General features: G+C 40.1%; 2 protein-coding genes and 1 non-coding gene across 13 annotated transcripts in view; 2 read left to right on the forward strand and 1 right to left on the reverse strand.

Moving 5' to 3' along the window:
* The first annotated feature begins 210 nt into the window (after nt 1-210).
* rplp1 (ribosomal protein, large, P1) lies at nt 211-3,294 on the forward strand. The gene is made up of 4 exons (XM_040121061.1): nt 211-459; nt 1,905-1,979; nt 2,689-2,800; nt 3,166-3,294. The coding sequence occupies exons 1-4, from the start codon at nt 388-390 to the stop codon at nt 3,246-3,248; spliced, it is 342 nt and encodes a 113-aa protein (XP_039976995.1). The 5' UTR covers nt 211-387; the 3' UTR covers nt 3,249-3,294.
* Nucleotides 3,295-4,618: 1,324 nt separating this feature from the next.
* On the forward strand, nt 4,619-4,691 carry trnav-cac. Its single transcript has one exon. It is a non-coding gene; the product is annotated as a tRNA-Val (tRNA).
* A 2,089-nt stretch (nt 4,692-6,780) lies between these two features.
* The window catches only part of ptk2aa (protein tyrosine kinase 2aa), a 66,242-nt gene continuing 52,232 nt past the window's right edge, over nt 6,781-20,790 (reverse strand). For 5 of the 11 annotated variants that reach the window (XM_040122321.1, XM_040122319.1, XM_040122320.1 and 2 more), the window contains 11 exons: nt 20,356-20,467; nt 20,145-20,219; nt 17,844-17,951; nt 16,956-17,060; nt 13,175-13,237; nt 12,254-12,293; nt 11,618-11,721; nt 9,914-10,069; nt 9,613-9,693; nt 8,855-8,940; nt 6,781-8,761 (listed from right to left, as the gene is read on the reverse strand). In XM_040122321.1, the coding sequence (XP_039978255.1) occupies nt 8,635-8,761; nt 8,855-8,940; nt 9,613-9,693; nt 9,914-10,069; nt 11,618-11,721; nt 12,254-12,293; nt 13,175-13,237; nt 16,956-17,060; nt 17,844-17,951; nt 20,145-20,219; nt 20,356-20,467 (1,057 nt within the window). In that variant the 3' untranslated portion in view covers nt 6,781-8,634. Of the gene's footprint in view, nt 8,762-8,854; nt 8,941-9,612; nt 9,694-9,913; nt 10,070-11,617; nt 11,722-12,253; nt 12,294-13,174; nt 13,238-14,801; nt 16,014-16,955; nt 17,061-17,843; nt 17,952-20,144; nt 20,220-20,355; nt 20,468-20,790 lie in introns of those variants that run through there. The other 6 variants (XM_040122325.1, XM_040122327.1, XM_040122326.1 and 3 more) reach the window with 2 other exon arrangements.

Genomic DNA, 20,790 nt, shown 5'->3' on the forward strand with positions numbered 1-20,790 from the left:
CTATTTACAGTGGATTTGGACATTTTTCTTCTGGACATATATTTCACATATGCAATAATAATAATAACAATAATAACAATAATTTAGAGGAAACGTTTACTTATATTTGGAAAAGCAGAAAGTTGGAGCTAGTCGCACTAAATTTGACCCTATTTCAATATGGACCACGTCCGTCGTCACTTTGTGTGCGTACTGACGTCGGACAACGCTTCGCCGACGCAGAGTATATTTTACAAGCTCCCGCCCTCTCGCCTTCCCTTTCCGCTGTAGGAGGTTAACGTGCCTAAGGTGCTCGGTTCTTCATCCGAAGCTAAGGCCCACAATCCGGCGACTAGCACCGTCAAATTTAGGCATCCGACTCTACAAATATAAAACCAAACATCTACAATGGCCTCCGTGTCCGAGCTTGCCTGCATTTACTCCGCTCTGATCCTCCACGACGATGAAGTCACCGTCACCGTAAGTGTCCCGGCTTACCGCCAACCACTCCGCCGACATGTCTTTACCGGACACTGGGGAGCATTGTGCTGGCGGCGAAGGCCCTGAATAACAAATCTGAGATAGTTTTAACTCTGCTGACAAACTGGGATAATAATGTATCTGTTTAAATACGTGTTTTAAGTGTGCAGGTGTCTAAACAGACTTGTCTACCGGCCAAAATGGCGGCATGCTTGTTGCTAATGTTAGGCCACGTTTCTATACCGGGACAGCTCATGTCTGTTTTCTGGCATTCTTGTCTACATAAAAAGTCCTACAACGTGTTGCTCTACCTGTTGTCAATCGCCACATGTCTTAAATATCTGAACTAGTAGTTGAAGTTAGCCATACGCCGTTCACGCAATGGGCAGGTGCTAGCTAATGCTAAACTAGTGAAACTCCACAACAACACACCGTGCTTTCATTATCAGGACTATAATCGCGCAAAGTCCAGTTTTTAACGTAGGTGTATTACCAGATTATTCATACATATCTGCTCTGTTTCATTCATCATCATGTTTCAGTTAGTTGTCTGGCTTGATCCTGATGGCTTGGTACACGTGGATGCTGCACAACATCAATATGACAGCAAACCGCCGCACAAGTCGCCAAGGCGCACTGCTTGGGACACTGTACAAACCACAGCGTTGTAATCTAGCAATAAATCATCTGTGCAGAATCATTAGTGAGGCAGCAACAAATGATTGTTCTCATTATCTGTTAATCTGTGTTATTTTTCTGATTAAACTTCAGTCTATTAGTCATACAATGGTGAAAAATGTCAGGGTCTTCAAATCACTTGTCTTGACGGCTGACAGTGTAAACCTGAAGATATTAATCTTAAAATGATCATAAGACAAAAGCAGCCAATTCCCACATTTTTTTAAGATGGGAGCAGAAATTATTCTTCTTGCCTTTCGAGAGCTGCAACGATCAGTCGAATAATTGATCGGCAGCAAATTAATCAGCTATTTTAATAATTGTTGAAATCCTTTTTTAAGCGAATGTTAAAAAGTTGTTGGTTCCAGCCTCTCAAATGTGACAATCTGAGGCATTTCTTCGTAGGACATGATAGTGAACTGGTTATCTTTGGGTATCAGACTGTTGGTCAGACAAAACAAGAAATGTGAAGATGTTACATTAGACCGTTAAAATTTACAACAGGCATTTTTCACTATTTTCTGACATTTTGTAGACACAATTGAAAATTGACAGATTAAATCAATAATGAACATTCTTAGGTGAAGCAAATATGTCAAAGTTGCATTAAAAGAGCATGGGGGATAATATAACAATAGGCAGATTAATATGCTCAATAGGCTCACTACTAACTTGTAATATAATTTATGCACTGATAATATGCATATAGATGGTAATAGTGTATGGATGATTAGATTTTTGTAACAATTACTGTCTTTTGTCTGCAGGAGGACAAGCTGAATGCTCTGATCAAGGCTGCTGGAGTCACTGTGGAGCCCTTCTGGCCAAGTCTGTTTGCCAAGGTGAGGGATGGACACATTTGTCAACAATCGTAAAGTGCTGCTGTTCCAAGATGATCTGTAGAGATTTATGCGAAATTAATAGGATAAGGGAAGCTGCACATGCGGGGTTTAAACCTGTAGGATTTTGTGAGTACAGTTCGAGGCAGAATTTCAAAGACGCTGCTGCCGTATACAGTAGAAGGGAGAGAAACGTGGACAGTGTGTGTCCCTTTGCAGTTATCTGTGGCCAGAGTTCAGCTGTTACCGTTTCAAAATCTGTCCAAGGGCAAGAAGTGGTGGGGTCTACATGTCCCAGAGAGTGAATCAGTTTTGGGCTCAATTGACAATTACAAGAGAGAAAAAAATAATTTCTGTATAATGGTAAAGTATAAACCCAAGTCTCTGAAGATGTAATGCTGTAGTTCACTGGCACTGTAGGTATAGTTGATCATATGTGTAGGACCAAATATGATGTAGTAGCTCCGTACTGTGTTAATTTCCTATAATTTGCTGTGTATACAATCTCAAGCTTCTGTCTTTTGAGTCATGTCTGTAGCATACGAGGTTTTCTGTGTATTTCAGAGTAGGTTTATGGATACTGTTGACTGATTGTACTACTCTGTATAAGCGCAGGGTCATGCCTTTAGTTATCCAGACCTCTGGATCACTCACAAGAACAAGTACTTTGAAATGACGTGACACTGACCGGCGACTGTTTTACGTGTCGTAGGCTCTGTCCAGCATTGACATCGGCAGCCTGATCTGCAACGTCGGAGCCGGAGGTGGTGCTCCTGCTGGAGCCCCAGCTGCTGGAGTTGCTGCCGCTGCTGGAGACGCCCCAGGTAACTAAACGCTTCCATTTTGATTTAGTAAGGTTTTCCAGAGACTTTACATTTTCCACAAAATTGTAATTAAGTGATTTTTGTTACTTTAACACTAAATTATGGCCTCTACATTACTGGTGTACTGGTAACTGGTGCGAGACTTTACTTGATTCGAAGAGGGAACATTTCAGACGAGTCTTCAACATATAGGGACTTTCTGCATACCCTGATCTTTTTAGGAACATTGAGGGATACCTCCTCTCATATTTTTGGCCATATGTTTTAATTGTCAGAAATCTCCCAGATCTTGACTTCTAAGGCTAGCATGTGTAATCTGCATCTTTAACTTTGTTAACCATTAACCATCTGATTTGCCCCTGCAGCCAAGGAGGAGGAGAAGAAAGAGGAGAAGAAGGAAGAGTCTGAGGAGTCCGATGACGACATGGGCTTCGGTCTCTTTGATTAAAAATGCTTTTTTTGTAACAAAACACAATAAAAGTTAAAAAATGACAGCTGAATTGTCTGACTCTTTATGCTCCCTCTTATAATTGTCTCTGGTAAAGACACTTTTTCCAAGAAGAAAATTTAACAGTACACACACACACACACACACTTTTTTCCTTTTTATAATAAGCAACAGCCTTAGACATGTTTGACATTTTTAGCGGTACATGAATTATGATTAAAACAGAGTCCCTGAACATAATTTTTCTCAAACATAAGTAAACCAATGGGCAACGTAAAGGTGGTAGACGGACCGTTTTGCCAAAGCTAAGAAATTAAAATGCACAATAAGCAGTGAACTCAGATAATCAAATAACGGCACATGGAGTATCAACACTGACCCAGTGTAACGCTCATTAGGATGGCTATAGTTAGTGGACAGACGATTCAGAACACAGTGGAATATTTAGTGTCTTTCTGCCTGTAATGATAAGTGTGTACCTGTTACACACTGTCCTTCCCTCTAAATCACAATAACAAAAGCAGACATACTAGTGAGGGATTAAGGAAGTGGACAAGTCTTCAATAGGGAGTTTTGGACAAATGTTGTACACTGGCGGAAAAGTCAGTCGCCCCATATACCGAGAATAAGACGGATGTGGTCTGTGAGATTAAAGCGAACCAGAATACTTTAAAAAGAGACGGGCTGATCTGAGACCAGGAGGGTGTTGAGGAAGATGAAGAGTCTATTCTACTGTGATCTGTATCCTACAGATTGAAAAGCTTTTATTTTCAAAGGGGCCATATTTCCCCGAGGTTTTTGACGGGAGCAACAATACAAAATAAAACAAAAGCTGCAACTGATAAACGAAAATGCAAATTTCTCCAGTAGACACATTTATAAAGTTCAAACGCCTGGCCCCGAGAAAACCTTGAGGAAGCGGCTATGCGATGCGGTCAAGTCACACGCTTTTCTATGGCAACGACCTGGGACTGTCTCCTACACAGCGGACGAGACAGACCTGAACTGGGGTATCTAACGTTTGACAGTGATACATGCAGCAGTGCTCTTAGTCAGAGTCAACCGACGGTCCGGCTCCTACAACGGCCAGCATTAACGCTACCGAACACATGCGGTGTTTCTTGGCGCTAGCTAACGTTCGCTAATGTTAGCCAACGCTCCCGGCTAGCAGAAGTCTTGTTCACTAGCTGTCCTCTTAAGTGCTAGTTAGCCTTAGCTCCAAATCCGCCGAGTGGGAAAAAAAAGTCATAAAACCTCAAAAGAACAGCTGATGGATGCCGTCTTACCTTATGTATTGGGCACGAATATGACGCCTTACCAACAATGTTAGCGAGTATTTTTACTCAGTCGACGGCCTTAATAGCACACAAGTTTCCGTAGTGTAGTGGTTATCACGTTCGCCTCACACGCGAAAGGTCCCCGGTTCGAAACCGGGCGGAAACATGTTTTTTTTTTTTTTTTTCCCCTTTTTTAATTTTTTTATTATTATTATTAATTTACTGTCAAAAACCCCAGCTGTGGGGATCCACGCTGTCCATGAAAAACACCATTTACCCGTTTGCTAGTGCCCCCCGTTTGAGTCCGTTGGATTGCACCTATAGTCCAGGCAGGTCAAACGGCGTGACACTGCCCTACATTTAAACGCCATTTTATGCTGTTTTGTATCGGCATTTCTCATTTCAAATTGAAAAAAAAAGTTTTGAGTTAAGTTTTGTCACAGAAGTTCATTCCCATCCAATGAAATTTAACAATGAATGAATACAAATTTTTAACTCAAAGCAGCTCAGTCGTCCTCTGCAGACGTTTGTTCGGTTGTAGTAATAGTTGAAAGTTCTGGATAAAGCTAGTATGTGGCACTTGAGTTACGATTTTTTTTTTTTTGTCAAACTACTAAGAATGAATTTTAACACTCTCCTATTCAGAGAAGTTGCCGGCCAACCATAAAAGTACAATATTGCTTAATTCTGTATTAATACATTTTTAAGCAAATAGAAATAATGTCCTGCATTTGAATCATTTGAATATGGTCACTCACAACTTAACCGACAATATGTCCAGCCTGATCAAGATCAACCTAATTGTGTTTAGCCAAAATCAAAATCATTTTAGTGCCAAATAAGGTTTTTTGAATGACAGAGAATGAAAACTGGGTGCTTTACCTGGATCCAGAGCAGGAGGTAGAGTTGAGAATTTTGTGGTGACGGTGCACTGAAGATGGTTTTCCTGTCTTCTAACTGTGCTTTGGGGGACAAAGAAGAGTGGGATATGAGTAAAAAGCATTTTACATATTTTGGAAGGTGCAAAAATTATGTCCTGTCACTCATTCAAATGCAATGGCTTCAGAAAGAATCCAGACTGTTCGCTTTTTGTGCACTTTATTGTGTTGAAGATTTAAGTGGATACATTTTATTTGCCCATCAATTTAAACTCAACAACACATAATGACAAAGTGTAAACATGTTTTTAGAAATGCATATTTATTAAAATTTCAAAACTGAAATCTCTCATTTACAAAAGTAGTTAGGGCCTTAATTCAGTACTTTGTAGACAGTGGCAATTATAGTTTGATTCTTCTCGGGTAAATCTCTACAAGCTTTGCAAACCTGGATTTAGGCAGTTTATCCCCATCTTCCTGGCAGATCCTCTCAAGCTCCTTGACACTGTATGGGAATTTTCTGAACTGGCTTTGGCAGGGCCACTCAAGGACAGTGAAAGGCTTGTCCTGAAGCCACTCCAGCTTTGTCGCTGTTGTTTGCTCCGGGTCAATTGTTGTGAAAGGTGAACCGTCGGCCCAGTCTCAGGGCGTGTGAGCTCTGGAGCAGGTTCTGTCTGTATTTGGCTGCATTCATCGCTTCCAACCATGTCTCCCTGTCCCTGCCGCTGAAAAAGCACCCCGCAGCATGATGCTGCCACCACCATGCTTCGCCATAGGGATGGTTAGCCAGGTGATAAGCAGTTGGTGTTCGTGTTTTTTGTCTCATCAGATCAGAGTCTTTTTCCTATTGCTCTGAGTCCTTTAAACGTCGCCTGGCAAACTCCAAGTGGGCTGTCTTTGACTCAAAGTGACTTCCATCTAGCCACTCTACCATAAAGGCCTGATTGATGGAGTGCTGCCGAGATGGTCGTCCTTGCGGCAGCTTGTCCCATATCTGCGGAGGACTTCCGAAGCTCTGCTAGAGTGACCTAGGGTTCCTGCTCACCTCTCTGACCAAGGCCCTTCTTGCCCAGTTACAACTGGGCAAGAAGAGTCCTTGTGGTTCTAAACTTCTTCCATTTGAGTTACCGAGGCCACTGTTTTCCTGGAAACACTCAAAGCTGCAGTTAATCACAGTTTACATAGAGGTGTCCGTGTTGCCGTGTTGTAAGAGGCTCTTTAGGTTTGTTTATGGTCCGAAACCAAGCACATCAAGATCTTGTAAAGAAATTCGGCAGATATTATGAATAAAGAAATGTATCTTTCTATTATCTTTCATACATGTTTTACAAAGAATAAAGACGGACAGAGAGTGAAAGTTAAGATGCTCAAAAAAAGATGACTGCTGGCAGTATTTCTTAAAGATAACAGTGTTTTTATTTGCTTGATTTAGCAACTGTACATGTGGCTCCTTCCTGAGAATACTGCTCGCCTCAGGGGAGAGGGAACAGTGGAATGGAGAGACAATCAGAGAGGGAGGAGAGGAGGACAGAGTATGGGTCACAGAGGGAGGAAAAGAAGAAATGCAGGGTGGCGGACCAGAAGTAGAGAGGGAATAAAGGAATAAATAACTCCAGTAGAAGAGGTAGAAAGACAGCGGAAGACATGAAGACTGATGGAGGAGAGATTAAGAGCAAATCATGTTGGACATAAACATTTTTAATCATAAACCCAGTGAAGAAGATCTGTGAACCATTTCAGCCCCCAGCCCATAGTTTTAAGAAACCACAGTTTAATGTGTCCTGGTTTTGAGAGTTTATGATGCAATTATTTTAACACAGTCATAAAATAAAAATAAAGCCAGAACTGAGGTCCAATTAACTTTCAGTGCAGCCAGCTGTAAATGAAACTACAACTGTAATTCACCCCGATAGAGTAACAAATCATTATTAACGTTGAATTCTGCTCCAAATACGTTTTGTGAAAAATGTTTCAAAGTCCCTGAAAATGGAATTCCTGGATCAACTAAGCTGAAGGAAATTTGATACAGAGAGTGTAACGGAAATCTTGCACTGCATATTTTCGAGTGAACAGGCAACAGCACGTTTGGCTCGAATATACAATGCAAGCAACAAAGTGAAGGCTGCAAAAAATGAGAAACCAATATCATTCACATATTTTGAATGAAATGTTCTTTTTTGTAGTCAACTGCAGTTCATTTGGCACAGGGTGACGTACTGTACAGTATAATTAGCACCTCTGTGGTTACTTAAAAATGACCCTCCCCCCTCCCCCGTTCATCCCTCTCCCTTATTCACTAATAACTCATGCCTCTGAAACGTGTTAAAAATATAGCTTCTTTGTATATTTACTATGTAGTTAACTTAAAAAGTGGCCTGTGGCAGTTTTTTTTAACATGTTGTTTCCATAAAAAGACATTTAGTTTGTTCTTCGCAATTCAGCTTTCATAAATCATTATTATGCCATGTCTTGATGCCTGAGATAGAGAAGTCTAGGGAGGAAGATGGAAAAAGAAAGAAATGAAATTATGACATTTATGAGCAGCTGTAACTGTAAGTCAATCATTTTTGCTCATAAAAGTTTCAAGAGGAAGACTGAAAAACCTAAATTGACATACCGTAAGAGTCAAGGCTGAAAATGGTAGTAATAATAATAATTAATAATGATATAAAAGCATGTTTAAACAACAATATCATGAAATCATCTTCATTATCATCCTCATTCTGGCTCTTCAGTTCCAGTTGTTACATCCTGCATACGTGGAGAGTGTTAGTCTTGTGTTTATGTGGCAAGTTATGGTGCGTCCATTCCCCAAATTTTCTTGTGCAGTCCCGCAAACCAGCCTCTGAAAACTCTGATTATTTTTCTTCAAAGATTAAAAAGAAGTAAAGGTGATGATTTTTGAGGATACGTGATGGGAGAGAAGAGCGTTTCTCTGGATACAAAAGCAAAACAATGCACTGAAAGTACAGAACAACACAATATTGACCAAAACATGACTGTTGCCGGAGAAAAAACAGGAAGCGACGAATGTTTGAGGGAGGAGAAGAGGGAGCTGATTGTTTCAGTCAGTCATGTCTGCTGTCCATCAGTCGATTTTTTTTTCTTTTTCCCATCCATCACTGATATCCATCTAAATGTTCTCCCCAACTGCACCCTCTGTCTCCACAGCAACACCATGCCCTGGCCCCGCACCCCCCACGGTGCCCTAGATCTTGACTGAATCCTACGCTAATGCGGGCGGGTCTGGGTGATCATCTTGAGTCGTGATTGGTCGATGACGTCCAGCAGGTTCTTGGCGTCGACTGCGAGGGCGTGAGCTGCCATTAGCATCTGTTTCTTGTAGTCCTTTTGTAAACTGTCCGGAAAACAGAAAAACAACTGTGTGACCGTTGCTGTGTAACTACAACATCATTTATCAATAGAACATATACAGCGTAATCATAGCCACCTTGTCATGACGTACTGTTGGGCCAGTTTCATCTTCGCTATTAACTCGGCCAGATCTGAATTCAGCAACTTCTGGGCCATCTCAATCTGTGATAATGCAAACAAAAAACAGCAGCTTCTTAATCACTTCAATGAATAAAAGAAATGCGCATAAAAAGACTGATCTACCAATTTAATATCCCACATTCCCAAAGTTGTGGGACTCACAATAGACTATTTAACGAGGAATTTTAAAATTGCTGTTGCACAATCAGAGATAAAGTATCCTTCCTTCAGTCCCTATACACTTGTTTCTCTGCAAACCCTGGCTTCTACACTTCCCATGATTCAGCAGATAGAGTCTTTCTAGGCCCTCCCTAAATGGCTAGGTAGACTGTTGCTCATGCTCACACCCACGACTGCGGTAAGCTAAGACAGCTGGCTTAAAGGTTGCTGCAAGAGCGAGAAGAGAAGAAAGGAGCACCGGGGGATTTTGCATTCACGTGTTCACATGTTCTTAATTCCACAGTTCAGATATAGAAATTTTTTTTTGTTCGGGAACTGGAAGTCACACAAGGCTGTTTTCCGTGCAGTGTTTGACATGACAGCATGAGTATGCGTAGGAAAGACGAGCAAGTAAAATCCCATATCTGTGTTTTCGATTGACTTCAGTGATAGAGCATAAAAAATGTTTGCTATGGAGCATGTGCTTGTGTGTGTGTGTGTGTGTGTGTGTGTGTGTGTGTGTGTGTGTGTGTGTGTGTGTGTGTGTGTGTTTACCTCTCTGTGTGTGCTGGCTGGCAGCGAAGGAATCGTTTCATCTACTGTTGCTAGCAGAGTCCTCAGAGCCAGACCCACGTCCTACCACGCAGACACACGCGCGCACACATACACATTTTTTGCATCAGTCTTCAGTTAAAACACACTTTAAAAGACACAAGGTATTTTAATGCACCTTGTGTCTCAATACTTAAAAAAGAAGAGAAGTAAAACAGTACTAGACAAAGCTGACGTGACAGTCAAGATAAGATGCTTGTCAGAGTTGTACCTTTACATTTCAGAGATCAAATGTGAATCCTACCTTGACCATGGGGACGTATTCCTCTGGTGCTGCAGGCTGAATCCTGTTGGACATCTCAATCACAGCTTTAACCAGTCCTGTCACATTCTCATACACTTTGTCGTTAGAACGATCCAAGTTGGCGGTGGGAGGTGGACTGATCTCCTGAGGCTGCAACTGGACCAGAGAGGAGAGCAATTTTATTGTTTTTTATTATTTTAAGTAAATATCTTACCAGGAAAGTATTATTTTTTTCTCTTTTCTTTATTTTTAGACATTGTATGATAAATTGAATTGTTACAGAAGAGCAAAGTCGAATTTCCTGCTACTAGTCTCTTTATAGGTGAGCGTAGTTACACAGACACAACACTGGGAGGCAGTATCTGACTATGCAAAAACTACAGGCACAAAGAGGAAGATTTACACACTCTCTCTCTCTCTCTCTCTCTCAAACACACACACACACACACACACACACACACACACACACACACACACACACACACACACACACACCCTCCAGATCTCATAGTGACCTCAGATTATTACCATCTCCATGCATTTCTACCTACATACTAGATACCTTGACTTTTCTACAGTGACAGACGAGTGTGTATGTTGTTAGTGGCAAATGACCTATAACCAGTTAATGACAGGAACTAACTCAACTTCCTTCTAAGGATGGTAGACACACAGTTTCTGATGGTAGACGCCCAGTGTCTTAGAATCAGTCTACTGCGCGTCTACTAATCGGCGCTACAACACGTACAATGACATTTTAGCTTTATTTTTCTTCACCAGAAATATTTCTTGCACTTTTTCAAAAAATGTTTTAGTATAAAAAGTTTGTTGATATCACCCAAATATAACCAGTGTTAGTATGTAACTGATGGTACCCATAACTGATCATGGGAACTGGTGGAATAATGTAAACAATCTTTTCTTTTCCGTTTCGTCTCATTTTTCTGAAGTACCAATAGTGATATTTCGCTCTGTCTCTGGTGAAGAAGAATATAATTCATTTAGCGGCTCTGCAAAGTGACAATAACTATGAGCTAACTATCTCTACGGTGATAACAGACACACACAGATCAGCTTACCCTCCACGGCTATGGGGGGGTTGAAGAGAGGGGAGAGAGGTCGGGGCAAGTGGGTGGGGGTTTGACAAAGAAGAGGGTGAAGAGGATGGGGAGTGTACAAAAGATGGGAAAGTGATGGATTGGTGGATGTATGGATGCAGGGTAAAAAAAGAGAGAAAGGATATGGAATAAGAACAAGACGGTGGGTGTTAAAGGAAACGCACAGGATGGAGGGATGTTAACGTCAGAGGGGGAGAAGAAGTAAATGGGGGAGAGAAGAGGGACAGCACATTAGGCCAAAGCCAACCACAGGCAAGGCATGACATGGCACAGCATGCAACCCATCAGCACAATGCCAAATAGTTTTCAAGTCACATCAAAAACTGAACGCCAGAGTGGGACTGTCCAAACCAAGCATGCAAGATTAATGCAATTCCTGACTTCCATGGTGAAAGAGGCTAAATAAGAGCATAGTTTTTCACAAAAATGATCTGAATCAGCTACATCTGATCATTTTTAAACTTCTATCGTTCACAGTCCTGATGCGTCTGTCGCTTTTTGAGTTTCTGCACGTGTGTGTGCATATATATTATACATATATAATATATATATTATTATATATATATAGATCTATATATACATGTACCTTGACCCCCTCGTTGTAGCTGTCCACAGGGCAGAGACTGGCCAGGTTGCCTAGGTGACAAGGAGCTCCAGGGCGGGGTGGCTTCTTAGGAGGAGCTACGTGTTCTGGTAAAAAGGAGTATGCTTGTATCATTGGTGTGGATTAGTCTAGAATGCTAAGTAGGATTCATGTTAATAGTCACTTACTATTCAGTACACAGTAGTGTAAAGTATGTGACTTAGTCCATTTACTCAAGTACTATACTTTTAATGTACTTAAAAGTTTAATGTACTGGAGTACCACTCCAGTATTGGTTACTTGTGGATTACAATTTAATATACAAAACATGTGATCAGTTTATTAAAATGAGATTAAACTACATAATATATGAACTAGTTAAAATTTGCAATCTCAAAGTGCTACAATAACAACATTACGTTTACATGTTAAGGCATCACTAATAATTCAATAATATAATATAGAAGATGCAATGATTATAATATTAAACGTCTGGAAGGGTAAATCTGTATAAAAACTTTTACTTTTGATACATTTTGCTGATAATTCTTCTGTATTTTTGCTTGAATGCAGGACAGAATCTGAGTACTTATTCCAAGATTGCTGGTATGGAGGATGTCAGTATTATATTTCTCTCACCTGGTTTCCCTACAGGCTGATAGATATGTTGGCTTCCACCCTGTGCAGAGACAGAACACACACACACACACACACACACACACACACACACACACACACACACACACACACACACACACACACACACACACACACACACACACACACACACACACACACACACACACACACAGCAAGTTAATACTGAGCAACTTTTATTATATAATGTCAAACTTTCTATAGTCTGTTTATTGTGAAATAATCAAAAAAAAAATCAGAAATAATTTCTTTATATAAGTGGATTCATGTTATGTAATTCACCAAAAAGTTAATAAAACACTAATTTCACATGCTGAATTTAAGAGAACTGCAGTCCCTCCAGCAATGGCACTGTTCAGCTGATGCAGTGTGGAGATGATCAGGGTAAAGCGGAGAACTTGCCTTTGCTTCAGGATATTATAACCCTGGTTTAGAGTAAGATGGGACTGTGCAGTGCCTCTGGGTTTAAAGCTCCCACGATCCCTCTGTGGTCATGTGGTTGGTGTGTAGGCAGTACCGTCCATGGCACACAGACAGAAATACTTTCTCTCCTTCTCCCAGCGACTGTATTTCCTCTCTCCGTCTGTCTGTCAGTCAGGCTGAAAGCTTCTCTCTGCCTCCCTCTTGCACTTTTTCCTTTAGTCTTTCTCCTCTTTTGCTATAATCTCTCTCTGCTACATTGGTCTCACTCCTTCCTCTTTTTCTCTCACTTATCCTCTTTTTTTTTTTTAAGCACTGCCATCTACGCTTCACCTCTGTTTTACCATTCCACATTTCCGTCAACATCCGTGTGTTTTTGTGATTGAAAAGTCAATCCATTTTCCTTGCAGCTCAAACAAAACCAACTCATGAGGTGAATGAAGTACCAACAAAATGTTCCCACACACACAAACAGTGACTGACCGGTGCTTGTAGTGTGCCGTCCTCTCTGTCGATGCTTCCTCGGCTGTTTCTGGACTCTGTCTTCTGCAAGGAAGAGACAGAGACACAAAATAAATGTAAAAAGTTAAATATAAAAGAACAAAATCAAGCATGTTTATCAGTGCAGTTTCCATCGCTGTGAAATTATATGCAAGTTTTTCTAAGTAGTTCTAGTTTAGCTATTAAATAAAATAAAATAAAGTAAGTAACATAGCTTTGATTCCACATGATTAATGTTTTAAACAAGACTCCACAAGCAAAAAGTATGAAAAACCAAACACACCCAGTAAACAGTTTATCAGTCACCTGCAGGTTACGGAAATAATGCAAAGCAGCTGATATACAGGTAGTTTCTCTTCCTAACAAAAAAACACATTTCAACAGAAAAATGCACAATTTAACCAGCAAAATTATTTTTGCAGACTTCAAACTCAACCTGCAGTAGCCTTTCATGTTTCATCTACTTTGCACAAAAACATCACCATTCAATATCATCATCATCAAGCCAGTAAGGATGAAGAGCAGCAGATAAATCCAACCAAGGTCACACACAGATAACGTCACGACGGCAGCCTTCTCACACATTAACTCCCACAGAGAGCACCACCATTATATAACTGTCAAACAGCTACTGCCATTTCCCCCTCCCTCTTTGTCTCTGTTTCAATACCGTTTTGGTGAAGCAGGCCTTGAAGAGATGCATCCTGGTAGAACAGTGCCTGAAGACGATGGGAGGAGGAATGCAGAGAGTGGAGGCCATCGAAAGAAAGGCGGAGATAGGGATGGAAAGTATGAGAGAAAGAGAGAGAAGCGAAGGAAAACTTAAGTTGTAGAGAGGAAGAGCGCCTGAAAAATCAGAAAGGGAAGGAGACCAGAGAAACTGGTGCGGACAGAAAACTGAGAACGTAGACGACTGTTTGACGAGACGGAGTGAAATGAACTGAGAAAGACAGAAAACCTGAGTCAGGGAAGAATGAAGGGGGAGGAAAAGACAGAGGGAGAAAGAGGGGAAAGTTTTTCCAGAGGAGGAAAAGCTCCACTGAGCCAGAGAGACAAAATCCTGGGGAGGAAAGATCCAACCGCTTCAATCTCCTCTGTCTCTCTCCTTCAGTCCGTTTCTCCCTCCCACTCTTTCCACCTCTCTGCATCTCCCTCTCTCTCTCTCTGACGGGTGACTCCTCGCTCGTTCCTCCCTCTCCATTGCTCTTGCCAATCCCACTTCCTTTCTCCCTCCTTCTGTCCTCCACTCTCGTTCCTCCTCACAAATTTTCATCTCTTTCTTTTCAGGCCTTACTTTCCTTCTCCCTCGCCGCTCTCTCTTTCGCACATTTTTTAATTCTCCAGTTGATCCTCCTTTCAATTTTTTCAAAGTTTACTGTCACATTTAATGTCATTATAGTTGAAATTCACTCCACCATTACTTTTGCCATATAATATTCCAACACACAATGTGTATTAGTTAAGCTTCATTTTGCTTAATCCATCCCTCATTTGTCTCTAGACTAAAAATCCTACTTGAATTGTGTTTCCTGCTAAATTTGTTTCAAAAAAGAACATGGAAGAGTCACATGGAAAAGTCCTACTAAAAGTGAAGTTTAAGACCAACTTACTCTTACTTACGGCCAAGTGTAGAAGTAATTACTCAAGTGATCACATGATTCATCACATGTATGCTCTACACAGGAATAGCCAATCAGAGACAAGTGTGTAAATGTCATCTGTCCAATTGTTTGTTTGTTTTTTTTAATAAATCCCTACATTTTCTCATTGATATTTCATGCTGCGAACTAATACTTGATTACATTTTTTTCAAAGTTAATGTTATTTGTTTGAATTCTTTAATATCCTCAGTAGCAAATAATGTGAAATTAACAACAATCTGATCCATTTAGGGATAGATAACAAGAAGAAAGCAGCAGTAGCAGTTTTTTTTATTTCAAAAGACATTTAATAAATGAATTATTTCTTTAGTATTAGAATTTACACTTTAATCTTTCACTTCACTCCAAATTTTCACTTTTAGCAGTTTGATAAATACGAGGCTTGAACTTGACGCCTGTGTCCAAAGAAACTTGCTAAGTTCAACATCTGGGAGTCTTTTAATATAAAATATGTGTTATATAAAACTGTTTCATTGCTGTTGCCCATTTCAGTGTTTTACAGCCGTTTATGCAAAACTAAAGGTGTTACTTAAGGGGTTCCTGGCAGGGAGGAGGAGTTGAGGACTCCAGAAACTCTAGGCTATGCATGTCAAAATACTCCATACTATTACAAATGGATGAAAATGGCCTACAAACGCCCTTTGTAATACTGTCTGCACGTTGATTGAGATTTTTAATAGACATGGACAGTGGGTTACAATCTCAGGTGTCGAATACAGCAGGGATCTAACGTCAGGTTCAGCAAAATAGTAGTGGTCCCGAAAATGCTGGTGTTTTGGTGAGCCGCCGAGCAACGGGTGCCATTTTGCATCCCAGCTGAAATAGATGAGTCTTACCACAAGTTTGTGAAGGTGGGTGCAGAGAAGAGCTGGTGCATAAAGAAAACACACAGACCAGAAAAAACTATGCCCTGGGTTTAACAAATAATCAGCCTGCCAGTCTGCCCTGAGAGATTTCCTGTTCTCTAAAGCCTTTCAAACATGGCAAGCCGATTGGGACCAGATATACCAGTAAAAAGGACAATAGACAAAGAGAGGGTGCATCACTCCCGCTCCCCATCACTCATCTGTGTTTTTCCCTCTCTTTCTGTCTTTCAGCTCTCCTGCTCCTGGCTCAAAAATGAAGATCGTCCATCAAGGCAAGAAGAAAAACAACCTGACCTGAAGTGAGAAGAAAAACAGACTTGTTTTGCAAAGGCAGCGATTTGGCTCCTTTCGGGGAAATTTCTGTGTCTGATGAGATAAATCAAGCACAGCTGAGCTTGTTCAAAAATCTGCAACAATGAAACACAGGGATGCTTTACTAGGTGGAAAAAGTGCAGTCCAAACTGACTTTTCATGTCTACATTTCAGTATTTGTTGATTCATACTGTCAGTCATGACAACCACAGTGTATGACACTTTAACAACATCCAGTCATTGCCAGAGGCTTTGGGCATGCATACTGTTGTTTTTCCACACTCAGGGCACTTGACTCCGCGAGCGTGGGGCTATCCCCACTTAGCTGCTTCTCCAGCCAAATGCAATTAAAAAACACCATTTTAGAACTATTCTATCCGCCACTGGCCTTAAATTGTAGGGTAATGATAAATAACAGCAGTAACTGAGGATTTTTTATTTTAGGAATTATAGCCAGAATGACATTAATTTCTAAAGTTAGTCAGTGCTGCCAAAACCCTGTTTTTTCTGCTGCCAGCAGATGGGGCTGTGCCCCATTTGCACGAAATGCCCCATCGTTGCTAATCTTATCAATGCTAACAGAAAACTACAGTTGGATGAAAAAAAATTCAATAATCAGCTATTGCACTTTTTTCATGATTTCTTGAATCTCCTTGGGAAAAAAAAACTTAAACGCATCTTCTCTCATTTGCTCCTGCTTTTTTAGCCTGCACACATGCTAAACAACAGCCTCACACATGTAAACAAACCAGTATGTGCAGATGAATAGGCAGTTAGTTTGATCAGCCGTCGAGTTGACAGTGGAGGTGACTGGTGCAAAGTTTGTGAGACCCATGAGACCCATCAATTTTTTTTAGAGGAGATTTTTCTCATAATATGGCAGCTGTCCGTGGACAAAAAACTGCATGCATGTAGGAGTGTTACCATGAAGCTCTCCTCCTGCTCCAGCCACCGCTGGTCATCCTCCATCTGTTGTTGCTGCATCATCAGCCTCTCCTCCATCAGAACCTGGCCAACACATCCGCTGTCCTGTAGAAAACATAGCTGCTTAAATATGCATTCTTGCTTTTCTTCTTTTAAAATGTAGTCATACTACATAATACATTATAAAGTCAATCATTTGCAAATTTGTCAAACAGTAGAAACTGGATAAACAGGTCCAGGAAGGCAACATGATTGATCGACTCAATCATCGTTATTTATGAACAAATGACTGATTAAACAGTGCCACGATGGAAGAGCTTGATCTTAAATACATGAAAATTATTTTGGGGCTCAAGTAGCCATTTTTAACATTTTCCCCTGCACAGAGCACTCTGCGGTCCGCTTTAAAAAACAACTTCACCATATGATTGAAGTGCCAGAACCTCACTACAATAAAGTAACGTGCTATGGTTAATCAAAATGAGAAGTAAATTATATTATTGTTTATGAAATTTGAGAGCTAGTTTGTGTTAGGTTCACCTGCCAGCTGAATAAAAATAGGTTCAATGTTATTATTCATCTTTATTTTGCATTCACGTACTAAACAATGACTTTCCTTTATTATTTATTTCGACTGCTCTGTGTTTTCTGTGTGTGATTGAAAGTTGCAGTAATGCATCATGGAGCTTTGATATCAGGGTTTAAGGCGAAAGCTCAAAAGAAAATTCAAGAACATCGTGGCACATGTGGTTCACTAATGGACACAATATGATTCGAGCAGCTGAGATGTCACAGAAAATACGAAAACGTGCTCTGACCACTTCATGGGAAAATATAATAAATCTAATTTCAGCGGGTTTTCTCTGTCAAATGTATGTGTTCGCGAACCTCCATGTTCGGGCTCCACAGTGCAGTGTGTTCAGGTCTGTGCTGATTCCAGGAATCGGTAGGAGGGTAGCTGCCTCCTACGCCTCCTACACCACCGTGGGCTGATGGCTGGAGGTGGATAGACAGAGAGATAAAGACAGACAGACAGTAAGAGAGAACACAAAAAAAATTATTAATGTAATGGACAAATAATGCAATGTTCCTTCTCTTTTACATACTTGTTTTTACTTGACACTTTTGACTACGACAGAAAGATTAACTGAGCATATGAAAAAAAGATAATTAACTGCTCAATCCATGGTTCCCACTGTTTACCTTAGTATGGCTTTATATTATATATTATATTTATATGGTTTTCTTATGTTGTTTTTCATCTACAAAGCCATTGTTGTTTGACGTTTTTAGAGAAAAAGAGCTGAAAAACTGAATGTAATTGAGAGAAAAATGTGTGAAATACTATTTACATATTTTAGTAAACAAGTACAGTAACTTTAAAAATAACAAAGCTAGAGCACTTCAGAATGACTGCTATGTAGTGTTAACTTTATTCTAACTTTATTCTTTTTTTGCAAGTTACTGTAGTTGTTTGGTACTTTCAGTTTATGAATTGTAAGGAACACACACCTCCCCGCTGGCTTGTAAGCACCGGAATAGACGAAATAAAAAAGGTTATTTGATAAAAGTACAGAGATGAATGTTACAAGTGTGCAAATGTTCTGATATTTCCTTTTAGACTGCATGAAATACCCTCACTGTCCCTGTCCGGGTGATTGGGAAAAAAAAACAACAACAACAACAACAAACAAAACAAACTGTCACTCAGTCCTGCTTCAATGGTCACTAATTACAATCAATAAACTAATGACAAACAGCATACTTACAATATAATATTACTAATAATACTTATATTACGCACAATGTAATAAATTTAATAGCGAGCCATGATTTGGCATGGGGCATCAAAGAGTCTTGTGAGCAGTTCAAGTGAAGTCTAATGTGCAATACATGTTACCATAATATATAGATGTTATTCTAACTTGTGATATGATCAAGTTTGACTTACACAGCAGTTAAAATTATACATTCCATATAAGGGCAGGGGAGAGAGAGAGAGAGTGCAGCTTATAGCCTTAAAAGCTGAAGAACATCTTTGATGTGTGTGTGTGTGTGTGTGTGTGTGTGTGTGTGTGTGTGTGTGTGTGTGTGTGTGTGTGGCTTTTAGCACTACAGGAAATGCCTGCTGTCTGCTCGGTTTATGAGGAGAGGAATAACTGCACTGAAAGTCTCTCTCATTTTCTCTCCCTTCACATTTCTTTTTCTGACTTTGACAAATGCAGCGTACGCTCTCTGTCTTCCGACACAGCCTGTCCTGACTTTACTCACACTCAAAACTGAGTTTACTGGCTTGGTCTTTATTGTGATGACAGCGTTCAACCCTGGAAATTTCAGAGACCACGATCACTTCGATAGTTAAAAAGGATGATTTATACAACCTGACAATATATATTTTTCTGATAATGTGGGAGAGGATTTTATTTATTTGTAATTTAAACATCTTTCTTAAAAGTGACATTTTTGATTGAATACTTTAACACTCCAGACCTTATCTTCTTCACTGGTTTTAAAGGAGCCTAGTCAGGGTTAGGTTTTGTTTTTGATGGCTGCTACACTGCCCAGCCTCTTCCAGGACACGTTTTTTTTCATCAAAATGATAATTTATGTTTGCATCAAATGAAGTATAAAAGTGGAAATGGCAGATTCTGAAAACAGGAGAACTGTGTAACAGTATGTACATTTAGACTCAACAACCACCTTTTTCAATCCATCTCCAAACTTTTCCCTACCTTTTGCAATTACTAACAGTGTAGAATGACCTGGATAGGAAATAACTGACTTGTATATAAATTTAAATATACACTATCAGTGTTTAATGTTTATCATTATGTGTATTTACAGTTACAACAACAAATAACCAAGTAGTACAACACATAGTAGAAAAGACACTGACTCTCCTCTCCTTGGACTTATCCGGCAAATTTATATTTGGTTCTGTACTTAATATTGTTTGTCTCTCCTAAATGAGTAACACTGGTGATTTTGTTTCTCAGTGGATTGCACTAATTTTCTTAAATGTTTCTGGAAGCTCTTGCAGAGTCCTGAAATGCTCCATCTTTTAATGTGTGTTGTGTGTTGTGTGTTTTGTGTGTGTGTGTGTGTGTGTGTGTGTGTGTGTGTGTGTGTGTGTGTGTGTGTGTGTGTGTTTGTGTGTTTGTGTGTTTGTGTGTGTTTGTGTGTCCTTACCGGAAAGTGGTTGTGTTGGGGGCTGGTGAAGAAGCCTTCACTGGAGCGAGGACTGGGGTAACCTGGTCTACTGGGCTACAGACAGAGAGATAAGGGTTAGTTTCTGTTTACTACCCATTCCAAACACATGAACTGAAAAACAAAAACAGTAATGAGAACGAAAAAACAACAGTAAGTGAAATGGGTCGATTAGAAAGCCATTGAGTCTTACTTTAGGCGGCGCTTCATCTGACCCTCCAGAGTCCCAGGACACAGTGACTTGTCTCCTCATCTCCATTCGAAGTCTCTCCTCCTGTTGAAGCTTCTCTTCCTCCAGTATGGTGCTACACAAAGTATACACAACACTAGCGGTCAGATTAAATATCCACATTTTACTCACAATCAAAAGACATGACCCGTCTTAATGGTCTTAACTGCTGTATCTTCCAACATGTCTTGTATTAACATTAGATGCTGTACCGATGGACAGCAATCAGAAGCAAGTCAGTATGTAATATATATGTCTGTTAACATTTGCAACATAACATCTTAAGTGTTGAATTAAGTACATTACAAATACTATTTCCTTATATGTTTCTACCATCATTACTGATCCCATCATTTCATCATGTTCAGTGGCATCAATTACATGATAAACTGTCCATCC

Source organism: Xiphias gladius, chromosome 24, assembly GCF_016859285.1.
Source record: "Xiphias gladius isolate SHS-SW01 ecotype Sanya breed wild chromosome 24, ASM1685928v1, whole genome shotgun sequence".
In the NCBI taxonomy this organism is placed as follows: Eukaryota; Metazoa; Chordata; class Actinopteri; order Istiophoriformes; family Xiphiidae; genus Xiphias; species Xiphias gladius.

Excerpts from the sequence above, each read along its gene's own strand:
- rplp1 (XM_040121061.1), top strand. The coding sequence starts at position 388 with ATGGCCTCCGTGTCCGAGCTTGCCTGCATTTACTCCGCTCTGATCCTC. Across the intron at positions 460-1,904 it reads ACGATGAAGTCACCGTCACC|GAGGACAAGCTGAATGCTCT; the intron begins GTAAGTGTCCCG and ends TTTTGTCTGCAG. Across the intron at positions 2,801-3,165 it reads CGCTGCTGGAGACGCCCCAG|CCAAGGAGGAGGAGAAGAAA; the intron begins GTAACTAAACGC and ends TTGCCCCTGCAG.